Genomic DNA, 18,232 nt, shown 5'->3' with positions numbered 1-18,232 from the left:
AAAAAAAATTAATACATGGCACAGTCACGAGACGTTGGCTCAGGTTGTGCCTTGTAACATGAGTCATTCAGTCAAGTTGACTGGACTTTTAACCTTTTTAGCCTTTTCATTGATGTCATCGATGACATGTTTTGTTACATATTTCAGGAAAATATTGGTGACTTGGTGAATGCATAGTTTACTGTGTAATTCTCTGCATTTACTATAAACGAATAAAATACAGAGCAACTGTAAACTTTTCCAAAAATGAATTGTCTCGTCACTAACTTAGATTGTTTCCAAACACTATGTTGGATTTTGCGTGTTTATAAATGTGCTAAAAATGTGTGTCCTATATTTAAACACTATATTTGCATACGTATAACGCCAGCCGGTATAATTTTTACCCACTGGTTTTATTTTGGCGACGAGCAAAAAACGGAAGTGTCATGGTTCTCTGTTGTTATTTTTACTGACTTCCTGTTTCAGTCGCGAACAACCACAACTACCAAAATGGCGAAGATCGCCAAAACACACGACGGTAAAATGTTTTTAAAAAATTAACTATGCGCTGTAGTTTTCGGATAGCCGGCAATTGTATATTACGATAAATTTCCTGTTTACAGTAATTGTGTTTTTTGTGTTTTAAATATTCATGATTCGTGTGTTATAACGAGAAAAGCAACGGCCTGGAATACGACGCAACGCGGTCAGATTTAGATAATGGCGGTGGTTGTTCTCTTATTAGCATGTTTGCCCGACTACCGTCCACATCTTTTAACGATTGGTGTCACATTGTAAATATCTCTATTTTAAGCAATTAAATCGTTTTGTGTATCCCGAGTCCTTTAAAACCCAGCATCATCTAGTGAATTTTTGACGTAAAATGGTAACGTTAGCGTCAAGGCTAACGCAGGAATTTCGACGGTTAAAGGCACAATTCTTTCAATTTTATACACGATGACTATTAAGAAGTTGATGTGTCACTTGAATCCAGTTTCTCTTTTTTTTATCATTTGTAGATATTGAGGCCCAGATCCTGGAGATCCAGGGAATGAAGGCCGCTCTTGTGGAGGAAGGAGAGCAGAAGGGAGTCGGCCTTGTTTCAACTGGGTTTTATGACCAGGAGATCTATGGAGGAAGTGACAGCCGTTTTGCCGGCTATGTTACTTCCATCGCTGCCAACGAACAGGAAGACGTAAGATGTTTCCACCTCAATATGTGTATTCACAAATGTGTTTCTCTCCAGTTGCCGGGTGGCTGGTTGTTTGTCAAACTGAAAACCGCAATTACCTAGTGTGTTGGTGTTTTCATTTACCACTCATTGTCTATTAGCAGATTTGTTCTTTATTGGCACTCTGTTTAAACGTCTTTTTTTTTTCTTTCCCCAGGACGATGAAGAGGATACAGCGACGAGTTTGTTGGGACAGAAAAAGCAGGGGTACCATGCTCCAGTGGCCATTCTCAATGCCATTCCGCAGTCAGATGAACAAGTATGTGATAACAAACAATAGCATAGGTTAGCGATAATGGAACCTTTCGACTTTCAAAGCCAAAGTCTGGATATTTTGTAGCGGCAGGAGCTTATTTGAGACACCACTCATTATCATCTTAGTTTTAGTAATTCTGGGGCACATTGTTTGCAGAGGCTTTCGTCAAATTTGGACTTGTACAACCTTGGTTGTATATGTATCACAATGTCATATTTGTTTATTTGTATAAAGTAATCGTTTTTGTTATATTATATAAATGTGTATGTCTCCTGTGTTTTCTAGTATGATCCTTTTATGGAGCATCGTCCACAGAAGATCGCAGAGCGGGAGGACGAGTACAAAGCTCGGCGCATGCAAATGATCATCTCCCCAGAGCGCCTCGACCCCTTTGCAGATGGTAAATTTGTCATTTTTTCCAGCCTGTTATGATACAGTCCTTTTTAAATATCCCTTATCGTCTTTTCATGTTTTTGTTGTTATTACTGTGTGATAGCTGTTGAACCCTTCGACCACAATGCAGTTGCTTGCCTCCCAGACTCTATGCCTTCCCTGTGGTCAATCCTTTGTGGTTGTCTGTCTTCTGAAATTCAATCATTTTGGACAGTTTATTTCAAGTTTTGGCAGGGGTTAGGCTCCTTGTTTTTCAAATAAAGATAAACAATTTATGGGATTACCATGCTTTTGAGTGGGAGAGGTGGTTAGGTGCTGGAATACCAAATTTTGATAGATAAATCGCCTAACAAACGTGGGTAGCATATGGGTTGTGTGTGAGTCGAAGGGTTAACAATCCTCTATGACTGCCAAGCTTAGTGTTACAATATGTAATGTGTAGCAACTTAATGAAGTGGAGCAGTATCAGATAGGCCACTGTTAAAAAAGAGGGAGCAGTCTAGGTTTATGCTATGGAAAATGGCATTTTTTTTTTGTGTGTCAAAATTATGATGTAGTTTTAATAGTTTTCCTAGAGGTGTCCCGATCCGATCTTTGAGATCGGAAAATTGGTCCCATATCAGCCCATACCCCCGAAAAAAAAAGTATAAAATCAGATTAGATATAAAACCTCCTATTTTACCACTCTTATCCAAGCAGTCGATTTCATTTTTGAGTCCACCAGTTGAATCCAATAGTGTCTGGACAACTTACAGCTCTCGCGTGATCACAAAAGGCTTTTGCTAACGTAGTAGCGAGGAGAAACTGGTTACATTGCTTACTTAAAGTTGTATATTGACACTTTGTTTATGTTTACTGTAAAAATTAAGACAAGAGAATACACCTGTTGAATGTTAAAATAAATGTTTTTATTGACAAAAATAATTAGCTCAAAGCTAACATAATGTGTGAAAAACTCATGATGAGCTAACAAAGTTAACTTTTGGCAATCGTGTCTCAAAATAATGAATACTGGTACACAAGTGATGTATAAACATACAAACGGTCAATTCCTCAATATTCTCTTGCAAATATTCTCCAAACAATAACAATATTCAATATTCTTTATTCTTCTCTTCTTTCTAACTGGGAGTGTGAATCTCATTGCATTTCTTTCACTGCCCCTCAGAGGTCGAGATGTGCACATCAGGACCAGTGATTGTCAATAAAACTAAACCCCAGTCAAGAAGTTCAAAAGTATTACATTACATCTGCGGAAAGCAAATGCTCTTCCCAACATAAGCTGACACTAAAAAAAGAAAATCTGTTCAAATATAGTATGCTTAAATTAAGCAGTGATCATGTCGAAATTGTATTAGTGTTTTTTATATAATTATAGTATAGTCTTAAAAATTAAGAGAAAAGTCCCGCCCAAAAATTATGGTTCCGATTTCCTACATTTCAGAACTACGGTCGGTAGGTAGTGTTTTTTTCTTTAAAAAAAAAATGTTTACTCCGTCTCCAGCACATGATGCCGCCATTTTCTTGTCAGTTTTTGTTAATTAACACTCTCTCGTGCATAACTACATAAAAATTAATGGTGGCGTCTCGCATTGCAAAACACTGGAATATTAGCAGAGATTGATAAACTTGATTTGGTCACGAATGAAGCAGACGGTCGGACCCAGATGCAGGAAACAGAGACGTAAGTGTGGATTTTAGGAAGGTTTATTGCCAAGCAGAGGTCATACATGGGATGGCAGTCCAACAGGGCGACGGTACAAAAATCACAAGCCAAAAGGCTTGGTCCAGAAAACATGACAATCAAAAATCAGACATGGCAAAACATGAAAACGAAACTTGACTTGACATGGCTCAGTAACGTTAGACATGGGAAGAGGCAGTTATGCTAGCTGACGCTTATGAAGACACATGCGTAAACAAAATGATTTGGCAACAAGTGGCATGAAAAACAAAGCTTGAATACACAATGTTATCAGGGGCAAACAAGGTGCTGCAGTGCGCATGAGTAAGAGGCATAGCCGTGCCCCCGCCCGCCGAGGGTGCTGTCGAACACTTAACTCTGTGAGTCCGCATAAGAGCGCACTCATTCGTGGTGTGCGCTAGCTCGCTGCGCACACCACTGACATATTTATTACGTGGTGTAAAAATGTTAGGGTTGCTGAGAATTTTTAGGGTCTGTCGGGAAATCGGAACCACAAACTTTTTTTTTTTTTTTTTTTCCCCTCGCCTCACTTTATGTTCGACTCAGTCTATGTCATCCATTGGTCAATAACGTCAGTTTTTCCTCCTACCTACTGTTGCTGATAAGTGTTCTCGGAGTAATATAAAATTGAGGATTTAAAAAAAAATAAGTTTTTGGTTATTGCTGTTGTTGGATCGGTCTGATTTCGGTATCAGCCAAAATTCAAGGCTGCAATCCGTTATCGAATCGGGGCATCCCTAGTTCTACCAGGGCCAATGGCGAGTAAAATATGACAGTGTAAGTAGCCACTAGGGGTGGGTATTCAACACGTTTTTCCGTGATCAACTAAGGGGAAGTTAAACATTTTCAAATTGTATAATTTTTTAAGATTAATTTTTAGTGGCTGAAAATACTTCAACACAGTCATTTCCTATTATGTCTGTCAGACTGTTTATTTGGGCAAGTGCAATTTACATAGGTATGTAAAAATAAATAAATTACAATATTCGAGGAAAAATGGGCTTTTGTGCGGCTCCATGGACCCTAAACATAAATGCAGATAGCAGTGTGGATCGATTGTTATGATAGACACTAAATGAACAGAACTTGTTTACTAGATGCGATTGTTAATTTTAGGCTGTTTATGTGCCTTGGTAGGTGCTCTTGTGTTGGTAAGCAACAGAGTTTAAATGGGCTCAATAGTTTTTTTTTTTTTTTCCGCAAGGGCATAAAGGGTATATATTGGTCGTAACTGGATTGCTCACCTGGTGACTGCAGTGACGCAAGTGATTTTGGCTCAATTGCTTTGAGATGAATTGGCCATCAGTTCCATTCAGTCAGTAGAATACTTAAATTGACTTGTAATCAATATGCCCATCCCTAGTAGCGACATACAAGAATAAACAGTGCTTTACAACCACAATTACACGTTTGACAAAGTGAGTTTCACCATTTTAATAGCATTAGCATGAATAATAGTGTTAAGGTGAGGCTTATTAGGAGCCAGCATGTTGGAGAGCAAAACGGAGCCCTATGTACAAACATTGTTGTTTTAAAAATATATTTTTATTTTACAAAGCTCTCTGTAAAATAGAAATATGTTCTCAAGCAAATTGTGTGCAGCCATACCACAGGCCCATACTAACTGTCCTTAATTTCTCTCCTACAGCAGTACTGCTTTGCCAGTCCTGTACTGCACTCTGTTAAGGGCGCAGCAACTCATCCTGTGTAGGTTTTGGGGACACAGAGAGAACTGTGCACTTGTCAATTTTGGTTAGGGTGCACTTGCTACTAGCTGTTGATCACAGCTGAAGTTAGCTAGTCTTGATTCCCAAAATTACCTTTTTTTTTTCACCCTGTTTGAATTATTTGTCTTGACGATATTTCACTTGGTCCCTTTTTTTTCCCAAAAAGGAAGTCAAGATGAAAATTTATTTGTATAGGTAATTAAGTCAAGTAAATGTGGCCCTGACACATCTGAAAGTTGGACCTATTTTTTAATAAAAAAAAATTAAGATAAGCCTCAAAATCAACTCTTTTTTTATCACTTTTTTTGTCCCCCAGGAAGATGTATTTTTTTTTTTCACCTACATTTTTTGAGTGTCACATATCAATGCAAAACAGGTGGTATACTGTTGTGTGTGACTTCAAACCCTTTTCCAAAGTGTTACTAATGGTAAAGAGAAATTTTCTAGGCTGCTTTTCTGCCGGTTGAAGTCTGACTCCAGAAGGACCCATGGCACTGAAAGTGTACGTATTCTGAAGAGCGCAGCCCAGGACCCCTTCTGCATCAGTGTTGGCTATATCCACTTAAAAGAAAAAAAAAAACCACAAACTTGAGCTCTGCTCTCCATGTATCTGCTTGTATTTTCTTATGATTCTATGTAACAAAGGGTAAATGTATATTTCAGTGTAATTATGATATTCTGCAATTTCAGTTTTTAAAAACCGGAACATAATTTGTAAAGAAAGTCAAGGTTAGCTGGCTGTGTTTGTGCTTGGTGTGAATATATGTGGGTCCAGAGAGTGTTTGCTAATGAATGTCCATTGTTCTTGTTGGTGCTCTTTCGCGCAGGAGGCAAAACACCGGACCCCAAGCTGCAAGTCAGGTCTTACATGGACGTCATGAGAGAGCAGAACCTGTCCAAGGAAGAGGTATAAAAATGAAATCCAGGATTATCCTGGATAATTTTTCTTTTATTGTGTTAGCTAACGTTTGTCTTTGCTTGTGCAGAGAGAGATTCGTCTGCAGCTCGCAGAAAAGGCCAAGTCAGGCGACCTGAAAGCTGTCAATGGCTCTGCTGCTAGCCAAGCTGCTGCTGCAGCTGCCGCTGCTGCTGCCAAACGCAAGCGCCGTTGGGATCAGACAGCTGACCAAACTCCTACCAATTCTACCCCCAAAAAGATGTCCAGCTGGGACCAGGCTGATGCGTCCGCTGAGGTGCTTTTAGCCACACAAAGTTGATTATAAGGTATCTCCTAAAAGTCACAATATCTATGTGATTTATTTGTTATAGACCCCAGGACACACGCCAGCCCACACACCCTCAAACAGCCGGTGGGATGAAACCCCTGGACGGCCAAAAGGCAGCGAGACCCCTGGTGCCACACCTAGCTCACGCATGTGGGACCCCACACCCAGCCACACACCGGCTGGCGCGGCTACGCCAGGCAGGGACACACCAGGTCACGCCACACCCGGCCATGGTGGAGCCACGGGAAGCGTACGGAAGAACCGCTGGGATGAAACACCAAAGACTGAAAGGGAGACTCCAGGACACGGCAGTGGCTGGGCTGAAACCCCACGTACAGACAGGGGGGATGAGTCCGTGGGGGAGACTCCCACTCCAGGAGCCAGCAAGAGGAAATCTCGCTGGGATGAAACACCTGCAAGCCAAATGGGCTCTTCAACACCACTCTTGACCCCTGGGAAGACCCCAATTGGCACCCCCGCCATGAACATGGCCACCCCAACACCCAGTAAATATGAATATTTATCATCATCTTGGTTCCCACTCTTTTGGGTGTAAGGTGATTAATTCTTATGATGAAGCCTCTTTCCAGCAAAACTGCAGCATCACAATAATCAGTGGTCATTCCTTTTCACAAAAAAACTGAAAAGATTAAATATTTCCATATTCGTGGGTGTGTTACAGTTCCCGCAGTGAGATGGTATCCTCTAAGCAGATAAATTGGTAACTGTGACATCTGGCTTTATATGTTGTAAAGATCTTGTCAGACAGCAACAATTTCTTTCAACACAATTGGCCAGAAGAAATTGATTGTTGAACTTGACACTGTTGTTGTGGCATTACAGGTCACCTTATGAGCATGACTCCAGAGCAGCTGCAGGCCTGGAGGTGGGAGCGAGAGATCGACGAGAGGAACCGGCCTCTCACAGATGATGAGCTTGACGCAATGTTTCCGGAAGGATACAAGGTCACTAAACTCTACACCATGCTACTCCTATGGCGTTTTCTAAATAAACACAGTATTGACTATTTGCCCTTTCATGCAGGTGTTGCCTCCACCAGCTGGCTACGTGCCTATTCGAACACCAGCCCGTAAGCTCTCAGCAACACCTACTCCCATTGGCGGCATGACTGGCTTCCACATGCAAGTGGAGGATCGCACCACCAAACAGATGAATGACCAACCGTCTGGAAACCTCCCCTTCCTCAAACCTGATGACATCCAGTATTTTGACAAACTGCTGGTGCGAACCACATACACATGTAATCTCCCTCTCCAGCATGTCTGATAAGTAAATGTATGTCTGTGTCAGGTTGAGGTGGATGAGTCCACTTTGAGCCCAGAAGAACAGAAAGAAAGAAAGATAATGAAGCTGCTGTTGAAGATTAAAAATGGAACTCCACCCATGAGGAAGGTTGGTACCTGTCAGTTTCATCACTTCCAAACTAGTATTTAACACTATTAGTACCAAACTAATCAATAGTTTTTTCACAAATTTGGTGGAGTGTTTATGAGGGGTTTGTAGTCATCTTTTTGGGGGATGGGAAGGATTTCACAAAAATGGACCCACTTGTCACGTTCTTATTGACATTTGAGGCAGATTATTTAATCAAACATTTTGAACTCAACTGGTAACTTTTACTGTTTACAAAAATTCCATCTGTTCCTCTTTTGCTTCCTTTAATCTTTTGAATCCCAAAGACAAGCTTCTAAAAGCATAAAGGAAATGACCTTGTACATGTGGCAACACTCAAGTGATTTTTGTGAAATACCGTGGCTTTCAGTGAAAATCCTAGTGTGTGGACCATCATGGTCTACTAGGAGTAGAAGACAATAATTGTCATCCGTGTTGTTATCTCCTGAAAAAAGTAATTTGCTCCTCTCTCCTCTGTCGCAGGCGGCCTTGCGTCAGATCACAGACAAAGCTCGTGAGTTTGGAGCAGGACCCTTGTTCAACCAGATCCTACCACTGCTCATGTCCCCCACCCTGGAGGACCAAGAACGCCACCTGCTGGTGAAAGTAATTGACCGTATCCTCTACAAACTGGATGACCTTGTTCGACCCTATGTGCACAAGGTACAACCCCCCCATCACCAATCTTCGCAGGTCCCATACACAGTGACTTCAATAGTGATTTTTTTTTTTTTTTTTTTTTGTGCCAAGATACTTGTGGTGATCGAGCCCCTGCTAATTGATGAAGATTACTATGCCAGAGTTGAAGGCAGAGAAATAATTTCCAACTTGGCGAAGGTAAAGTGGAACATATTTTTTCACTATTCTCCCGGTCCCGCAAACCATTCTCGCCTGTTTGACCCGTCAGTGGTCAGATCAGGGCTAGTTGTTTGCTAGATCAACACCAGCTCGAGAGCTAGCAGACCTGACTCTCATGCATGGTCTGTTCTCACCCTGCAACCGCTGGTTACAATCAAGCTGACACAGATGCATGGTTACCTCTTTATGGAAACGCGTTAATGGGCCCAAGATAGCTTTGATTGTGTATGTTAGTTATTGGCGGAATCATTTTAGTAGTGCTATTGATGTGCAACTACTGGAGATGATCCCTAGTTTGTACTCAGTCCTTTTGTTTTGCAGAGAAACAAATTTCTTGCATGAGAGCTATAATAGAAGACCTGGCCCTTTTCAGTGTTTGCCTTTTTCACAGTACCCAGCAAAAACAGTAAATGAATCCATAATATTTCAGTTAATTGGGACCAGAACCACCCTCAAAAAGTGAAAAACTGCAAAGTAGCTGGGGATGTATTTTTAGGAATTCCAGAACGTTTAAAATGTCAACAGTATTCGTCCTTTGCATATTTGAGACAAAAATAGGTATCTAGTTAAATCCTTAATTAGAAAACCTTGTAAATATACTATATACAGTATTATAAATTTATAATAAAGATAAAACATACTGTATTATATTACTGTATAGTTACCAATCATCACCCTGAGACTTCTGCTGGAAGCAGTGCCAAAATGTGTGTGTGTGTGTGTGTGTGTGTGTGTGTGTGTGTGTGTGTTGGGGGGGGGTGCCAGAATGTTTAATCAACAGTACAGCATTCATGTTTTGCATATTTGAGACAAAAATTACAACAGGCCACGTGTCTTGTTACACAATAACAAAACTATTTTTTTTATTGCAGTACAGAAAGTGACAAACGAAGCAAACACGTGATGTATTCTCCTGTAGATCGCAGAATGTTCCCGATGCGATGTTGTGACATCACTTTCGCCTTACTGTTGTGATGTCACCTTCGTCTCACCGATATGACGTCCTGTCCTCTGACAAGAGGGATGTTTGCTTGCAAGGAGAATGCGGGATGTGTCTCTATCACAGTCTCCAGCCTCTTCTGGCCACATCTCTGCAAATCCCATTTTTTTTAATTTCCTTAGGGTGGTCCGAAATGTAACAAACGCAGCAAACATAATAAACAAAGCAGCCGTGAGCATACGTGGTAAATAAAGCTACGTGAGTCGATAGATAAAGCAACTGTGGCAAACAAAGCAAACGTGAGTCAAGCGCTGCTTCGCATAATCTAATAAATAATAGTAATAGGAATAAAACACAAAACACACATGTAATTAGACATAGCAAAGGAGCATTAAAAGCAAAACAAGAGAGCTAATATGAGAACTTTTTGTTTAATAAGTTTAAGCCAACTCCCAATACAAGGACATAGCCCCGTCAACACAATTGCTAAACTGGACAACTCGTACCATATTGTCGAACGCTTTGACTGTGTAATGCTTTTGAAATTTTTCAAACCAACCTTTGCTTGCCGAAAAGCCTTGTCCTCGAGGTAGTGAATCCCTCATTGCAGCTTGAGGTTTATCATCACACATTTTGATTCCTTATTAAAAATTATATAAGCAGTTTTACAAATGTTCACCCCATCATTCTTTATGTAGTGGACCGCTGATTCATTCACGCCATAATGGCATCACAAAAGCGTAATTTCTACCGGCTTTGATCATACCCCAAAATTTTACTTTTTCGCCGATCGTCATCATTTTCCTCTTCCTCATTGTCACCGGGCTGTTTTTCTGCAATCCGCATTCCACAAAGCAAACGCAGCTCCCATTTCGAGCAATCCTCTAATTTTGAATGTTCCTCTTCCACTTGAGTGCTTCAGGGGAAGCTTTAACATCAGTACAGCGTTTTGGCAGCATTGTGAACACGAGGTTATCGCTCACACAGTCAAAAGCATAGAAAATGGCAAATATGGAAGGACATGGAAAAGGAGGGTGGGAGGGAAAGAGATTTGCTGGGTGGGGTTTCGATGATGCGCAGCTAATCAGCTCAAAAAAGCCAATCAGGGTTTGTTTTTTGTTTTTTTTTCCGTTGGTCCATGTCGCGCCGGGGATGTCACCTTGTTTCAATTCGCCGCCCCGTAATACCGTACGTGCTGTATGCCGATGTGGCTTTTTTTTGGGGGGGGGGGTGAACTGAAGCCACAATAGGTGAAGCACGAAATAGAGAGGGATTACTGAACATTGTTGCAACGGCGTTCATGTGCCCATCCAAAACAGCTTTTTCCTTTGTTGTTTTTCTGTATTAAAGGTCTTGGGAGGGTGACCTCGCCCTCTGGAATTTCCTGGCATATTGAGTAATATCAGAGGCATGGTGGTGACTGCGTGGTGGGGAAGAGAAAAAAAGATGGCATTGGGGTCTGAAGTTAAAATGTAGTGATTTTCTTCTGCGCCTTTTGTATTTAAAGTGATTGTCAATGTTTTATATATGCTGCGATGATAGTTTGAAAATGCACACAGACCAACTTTTGATGGTGTTAACTGAGACTTGATTTTGTTCCCCATTCCACTTCTTTATATGCAATGGCAATGTTCTAAAATGGAAAATGGCTTCTTTTCGAGGCAGCACATGGCTTATAGCTAACATGCATTTTCCACAATATGATTTCTTCAGGCTACCTATAGGAAGAAATCACAATCAATTGATGTTTGTTGAAAAGGTTTTTTGCATTACCTCTCGTGCAATCCCAGGCAGCTGGCTTGGCAACCATGATCTCCACCATGCGTCCCGACATCGACAATATGGATGAGTATGTGAGAAACACCACTGCCAGGGCCTTTGCTGTGGTTGCATCCGCCCTTGGCATCCCCTCCCTGCTGCCCTTCCTCAAAGCTGTGTGTAAAAGCAAGAAGTCGTGGCAAGCCCGCCACACGGGTATCAAGATTGTACAGCAGATTGCCATCCTCATGGGCTGCGCTATCCTGCCTCACCTGCGCAGCTTGGTTGAGATCATTGAGCATGGTTAGTGGCATTTGCCAGCAAGATGATTTGCGTGATAACAGTACCCACCACCAAATATTTATTCTTTACTGACAAATGCTGTGGCGGTGCAGGTCTGGTGGATGAGCAGCAGAAGGTGAGGACCATCAGCGCCCTGGCCATTGCCGCTCTTGCTGAAGCTGCTACACCCTATGGTATCGAATCATTTGACTCTGTGCTCAAGCCTCTCTGGAAGGGTATCAGGCAGCACAGAGGAAAAGTGAGTAAATGAAGATGACAACATTACATATAAGATGTAAGTGTAAGGTCAATACAGAGCATGAAGCCTGAAATTGGCTGCAGCGTGAATTTTTACTTGCTATAGTATCTCCTCTTTGGGGCTGTTGCTGTCAATGCTGCACTGGCAGCGTCACTGAATATGTAAATGTAAGTGACTTAGAATTGAAGTGTGGTGACTTAACATTTTTGCTTCCAGGGTTTGGCTGCCTTCCTCAAAGCTATTGGCTACCTAATCCCTCTGATGGATGCTGAGTACGCTAACTACTACACCCGAGAGGTGATGCTAATCCTTATCCGAGAGTTCCAATCCCCTGATGAAGAGATGAAAAAAATTGTTCTCAAGGTAAGAAAGAAGTCATAACATTTAAGACTTGACATTCTCGCTTGTTCTGCTGTGCGTGGTTGCCTCAGGGCTAGATGCAAGATGAACCCCCAACATGGGAACTAGCAGAGCTGACCTTTGTCCTCTGTTCTCACCCTGACACCTGTAGGGGAGCATGCACAAGTTTTCCCAAGTTTTTCCCTGTCCAACCAGCACGTCTGATTCATCTTGTAGGTGGTTAAGCAGTGCTGTGGAACCGATGGTGTGGAGGCCAACTATATCAAGACTGAGATCCTGCCCCCCTTCTTCAAGCACTTCTGGCAGCACAGGATGGCTTTGGACCGACGTAACTATAGACAGGTTGGTGTTCATCTAGAAGCCATGTTGTACTCAAGCCACATTTTCATCAAGTTCCTTTTTTCCACATGCTTTAGTTGACAGTAAATTATCTGTCCTGTAGTTACTGTGCATGTCCTGCAGTGGATAATCAGTTCCATGCTAATATGTAGTAATGTCAATCTTATTCCACAACCACAAAGGTTTGGACATTGTGTTTTAGCTGTGACTGTTTTTTCTGCAGTTGTAGTGGAAGGTCCCATTCATATACCCAACTGCAGATGAGGGTAGGCCCCTATTTGTACAAATGCATTTTTAGAGTAATATTAAACATTTAATCCTATACATGTATAACTCTGATGATGGTGCAGTGACCAAGTTGGTGATCAGATCTATTTCTTATATATTTTGGTGAAAGTCCTCCGGATTTTCCCGGAATTCTGGATTTTCAAGTTTTCACAAATTCCTCTGGAAAATTGGGGGAAATTTGCCTAAAATTAATCTGGATATTAGTTGACATTGAACGAACATGCGTTTGAGTTCGTTGTTTTGCTTTCACGAGCGTAGCCATTTTGAGGCACTAACACGAGTAACAGTAATGCCCCTCCCTTCGTATTCATTTGTCTTGAGATAAACTGGCATATTTTAATGACAAATGTGATTTTGTGCTATCCAGTGATAGCGGGATGGGGGCGGGAGGGTCAAAATAATCTGGGCTTGGCCCTAGGTCCCTAGCAGGACTTTACACCTTCACTGCTCACATTTGTATTTTCAGGAATTTTCACGAAAGTACACTTTCATCTCTATTCAGATATTTTAGTACTTGAGTATCCTGATAAAAATGTCCAAGTATTCTGATAAATATATTTTTGCTTGGTTAAAGACCAATTGTGAATACATAAGAACAAGAATAATGAACAACCAAGTGGTTTACTGCTTTAGATCAACATTTTTTATTTCTTAAAGCCCAAGTGTCATCCCTATAAACATTGTAAAATAGATATTGTAATGAAAAATACATATGACATTATACACGTCAATGTCTATACGAAAAAAAAAAATTGAGCGGACAGCGCGTCATCCATGCGCAACGTTGCATAAGAGTCATCCGACATCCAAGTGGCCATATTGGCTGCATCTACTGCCCGTGGCGTCACCCCAGACATTCGCCATTGAAAACATGCTTTGGCACCTACTATGGGAGACGAACACGCCCCTTCTGACACGAAAGTTCTTTTCGAAGAAGAGAAGATCTCACAACCATGTGAAGTGACGGGGGAATATTACCCTATCGTTTCAAGCCATATTTAGATGATATGCGGATCATGGCCAAACCACTTCCCCATCCGGTCCAACTCCCCGCGCCGGTGATAAAAACGCCACCGCACGTGAGCGATGACGACACAGCGGCCAAACTGCCTCCCCGTCCAATCCACTTCCACGGCGCAGATGAGCCACCCGGGCCGAAGCTGTGTTGACAAGGCCTGAGGCCAGCTCGGCCTTGTCGACAAGGGCGGTGGCAATCCACAATCTTTGGGACAATAATGTCTACAAAGGGGGGCAAAAAATGCAAAGATACTCCCAACATATAAACAGACAAGCATTATCCAGACAAAATGGTTGACGGGCATTGTAAAGTCAAAACGTCTTAGGTCGAGGCCGTCTTAACCCGAGGATTCACTGTACGTTAATTGTTTTGGGCAAAGCACAAAAACAGGACGGACAAATATTTTCAGCAAATAGCAGAGAATAGGTTAATGCCCCCTAAATTCTCCGTATACATGAGAGCCAAACCTTGAAAATGTGGGCATTCACTCCATCTACTAATTTCTATCTTTCTCGTGCTTAGTCTAACTTAAGTTTTGCTCTCAATACAGTTAGTGGACACAACAGTAGAGCTGGCCAACAAGGTAGGAGCCGCAGAAATCATCTCTCGCATCGTTGATGACTTGAAAGACGAGGCAGAGCAGTACCGTAAAATGGTGATGGAGACCATTGAGAAAATAATGGGCAACCTGGGCGCGGCCGATATTGACCACAAACTGGAGGAGCAGTTGATTGACGGCATCCTTTATGCCTTCCAGGAGCAGACCACAGAGGTGAGTGTGACAGTGTTAAAAACTACTGACACTTGGAAATCTTCTCACAAAAAAAAATTTCCTTGTCAGGATTCTGTGATGCTGAATGGCTTTGGCACGGTGGTGAACGCCCTCGGGAAGCGCGTTAAGCCCTACTTGCCTCAGATCTGTGGTACTGTGCTGTGGCGTCTCAACAACAAGTCGGCCAAAGTGCGTCAGCAGGCTGCCGACCTCATCTCCCGTACTGCCGTGGTCATGAAGACCTGTCAGGAGGTATGTTTAAAAGTCCCATGGAAATTATATGGGTATTACAAAAAATTATTTGGCACCGTTTTTGTCTACATCTACAGGAGAAGCTGATGGGTCACTTGGGTGTGGTGCTGTACGAATACCTAGGAGAAGAATACCCTGAAGTGTTGGGCAGCATCCTGGGAGCACTGAAGGCCATTGTAAATGTTATTGGTAGGTCACTTCAAGTCAGTCACTCACTGAGGCCTATAAAGATACTAAGGTTGGGCATTTCTTTGGATTTGAGTGAATACTGTTTAGATTCCGGTTCCTTATTTCGATTCTGCTTCTAAATAATTCTCTATTCTGTTTCTTGATGTGGCTGGGTGAAAAGTTTCATGGTTTAAATAAAGGGTGTCCAAATTATGAGCACCCATTTTCTTAGTAGCTCGCAGCATAGACTAAGATGAACATTTGACTTTGAGGTTTTTCAAAAAATGTTATTGCATCATCTGACTATTCTCCAGTCTGAGAAAGATTCATAGTAGCTACATTTGATGCATCGCTATGGAACTAATCATTGAATTTCCAGAGCCTCCTGCATTGCATCTTGACCAGTGATCTCATCTTCCTTCCACAGTATGTCATTCTCTATGCCAGGGGTCGGGAACCATTTATGCTCAGAGACCCATAAACGGCAAAAATTTTAAAATGTAATTCCAAAAGCCATACAAAATTTTTAAAACTAAGTACAAATGTATTCGTGCTTTTTATGAAAGACCCAACACTTTAAGAGTACAATGGGTCTCTAAGTGTTTTTAAAAATCATTATGATGTTACTAACCAATGCTGACAAAGTACCGTATTTTCCGCACTATAAGGCGCACCTAAAAGCCTTTAATTTTCTCAAAAGCCGACCGTGCGCCTTATAATCCGGTGGGCCTTATATATGGATCAATATTGAGCCTTTAGTGCAGCTCCATCTAATGGATGCATAACTTAACCCCAGCCTCTACTGTAGCGTCTATTCTATGCGCCTTATAATGCGGTGCACTTTATATATGTAAAAAGTTTTTAAGTGGGCCATTCATTGGAGGTGCGCCTTATAGTGCGGGAAATACGGTACTTCTTACCATTAACGCGACCTCTTTGCTGTTGGCTTTGTCGTCTGTTTCATACGTTATTAAATTAAACTTCATGCATCTTTTGGGAGTTTCATCTGTTATAAGTGAATGTAGGTTGGTCTGAATGTTTTTTTTTTTTTAAATGTGAAAAAGATTTAATAAGCATAGGTTGAACCAAACATTGTCAGTACAGTGTGTGGTTTGTGACGGGAAGTGCGTTCCAAGTTTTCACAATCAGCTGGTCTGGCAGGTTTAATTTTTTTCATTTTTCCCCACTTATGTTGGCTTGCCGCCAAAAAATTGTATAAAGAAAATTCCGGTGGTGAACAGCGCACAAGCACGGCGTCATTATAAAACCACATTGATGTGCTCCGTAAGGACTGTTAACATTTGTAGAGTACCCCTTTAAGAGTGGAGGGGCGCGGTGTAAGGTAAACTAGGAAGAAGAGTATGTGGCAGTGCAGTGGGTCATTGTTAGTTATGTGTGGTGCCTAAATGTTCACCCCGTCACGCGATCGACTGCACCACTGCTGTATACAGTATGTCGTTATGAGGGCTCTGAGACCAATACGAAACAACAAAAAAGTGCCAGGTATGGCAAATTCCTGCAAGTAGGTCAGGAATCTCAGGTTGGCGGTCACATTACTGTAATACATATGAATGTGTAACATAAGACATTGATTATCATAATGAAACATACAGTGCCCTCCGTAATTATTGGCACCCCTCGTTAAGATGTGCTTTTTAGTTTCTATTTTTTTCTAAATAATATGGGACCTTAATGGAAAAACTGAGAAAAATCCACCCTTTGACACAAGTGCATTTATTCAATGGGGAAAAAAATCCCACATAAAGAAATAATTTGACATCAAATAATGTGTGTCACAATTATTAGCACCACTGGTGTTAATACTTTGTACAACCCCCTTTTGCAAAGAAAACAGCACCTAATCTTCTCCTATAATGTTTCACAAGATGGGAAAAGACAGAAAGAGGGATCTTCAGCCATTCCTCTTTGCAGAATCTCTCTAAATCATCCAGAGACCTGGGTCATCTCCTCTTCAGCTCACCCCACAGGTTTTCAATGGGGTTGAAGTCTGGGGACTGAGATGGCCATGGGAGGAGATTGATTTTGTGTCTGGTGAACCATTTCTGTGTAGATTTGGCCATATGTTGAGGGTCATTGTCTTGCTGAAAGACCCAGTGACGACCCATCTTCAGCTTTCGGGCAGAGGGGAAAAGATTTTGATTTAAAATGTCTTAGTATTTCAAAGCATTCATGATGCCATACACCCTTACAAGGTTCCCAGGGCCTTTGGAAGCCAAACAGCCCCACAGCATCACTGACCCACCCCTATACTTCACAGTGGCTATGAGGTGCTTTTCAGCATTCGCATCTTTCTTGGCACGCCACACCCACTTAGTGTTTGTTGCCAAAAAGCTCAATCTTGGTCTCATTTGACCAAAGCACACGGTACTAGTTGAAGCCCCAATACCGCTTGGCGGACTGCAGATGTTTGCATTTATGATTTGAGTGAGGAAAGGTTTTCTCTGTGCATGCCTCCCAAACAGCTTGTTGGCGTGCAGAGAGCGCCTGATGGTTGATTTGGAGACTTTGTGACCCCAGGATGCTACCATTTGTTGTAATTCTGTAACAGTGAGCTTTGGAGATCTTTTGATTTCCCTTACCATCCTCCTCAATGTGCGTGGTGGCAAAATAAACATGGGTCCTCGTCCAGGCTTGTTTACCGCTGTTCCAGTTGTTTTGAACTTCTTAATTATTCCTCTCACAGTGGATATGGGCAGCTGCAGTTGAGTGGCAATCTTCTTGTAGCGCCTGCCTGACCTGTGAAGGTCAACGCACGTCTGCCTCACTTGTATGCTGTATTCCTTTGTCTTTCCCATGTTTAAGAGTGTATAAGAGAAATGGCCTTGGTGTCATGTCATATTTATACCCCAGGGAAACAGGAAGCGATGAATTACTAATTGAATGTTCCTACATACTCTGGTAAATGTTATAAACTACTCTAGAAATGACAGAAATGCTTCAATTATATTTATTTCCTGGGAATTGTTAAGGGTGCCAATAATTGT

The 18,232-nt window shown here is 41.7% G+C and overlaps 1 protein-coding gene across 5 annotated transcripts in view; it reads left to right on the top strand.

Annotated features, from left to right (window-relative positions):
- Positions 1-378: 378 nt before the first annotated feature.
- Positions 379-18,232, top strand: part of sf3b1 (splicing factor 3b, subunit 1) — a 28,169-nt gene continuing 10,315 nt past the window's right edge. The window contains exons 1-19 of one of the 5 annotated variants that reach the window (XM_061840901.1): positions 379-520; positions 1,002-1,177; positions 1,371-1,472; positions 1,755-1,869; positions 6,122-6,201; positions 6,281-6,487; positions 6,564-7,026; positions 7,364-7,485; positions 7,565-7,762; positions 7,832-7,933; positions 8,417-8,596; positions 8,684-8,770; positions 11,522-11,792; positions 11,885-12,030; positions 12,247-12,393; positions 12,607-12,732; positions 14,586-14,807; positions 14,877-15,059; positions 15,137-15,248. In XM_061840901.1, the coding sequence (XP_061696885.1) occupies positions 493-520; positions 1,002-1,177; positions 1,371-1,472; positions 1,755-1,869; positions 6,122-6,201; positions 6,281-6,487; positions 6,564-7,026; positions 7,364-7,485; positions 7,565-7,762; positions 7,832-7,933; positions 8,417-8,596; positions 8,684-8,770; positions 11,522-11,792; positions 11,885-12,030; positions 12,247-12,393; positions 12,607-12,732; positions 14,586-14,807; positions 14,877-15,059; positions 15,137-15,248 (3,067 nt within the window). In that variant the 5' untranslated portion in view covers positions 379-492. Of the gene's footprint in view, positions 521-762; positions 914-1,001; positions 1,178-1,370; positions 1,473-1,754; positions 1,870-5,215; positions 5,797-6,121; positions 6,202-6,280; positions 6,488-6,563; positions 7,027-7,363; positions 7,486-7,564; positions 7,763-7,831; positions 7,934-8,416; positions 8,597-8,683; positions 8,771-11,521; positions 11,793-11,884; positions 12,031-12,246; positions 12,394-12,606; positions 12,733-14,585; positions 14,808-14,876; positions 15,060-15,136; positions 15,249-18,232 lie in introns of those variants that run through there. The other 4 variants (XM_061840902.1, XM_061840903.1, XR_009798054.1 and 1 more) reach the window with 4 other exon arrangements.

This window comes from Syngnathoides biaculeatus, chromosome 14 (assembly GCF_019802595.1).
Source record: "Syngnathoides biaculeatus isolate LvHL_M chromosome 14, ASM1980259v1, whole genome shotgun sequence".
NCBI lineage: Eukaryota > Metazoa > Chordata > Actinopteri > Syngnathiformes > Syngnathidae > Syngnathoides > Syngnathoides biaculeatus.
This window is presented reverse-complemented; position numbering and strand designations above follow the sequence as displayed.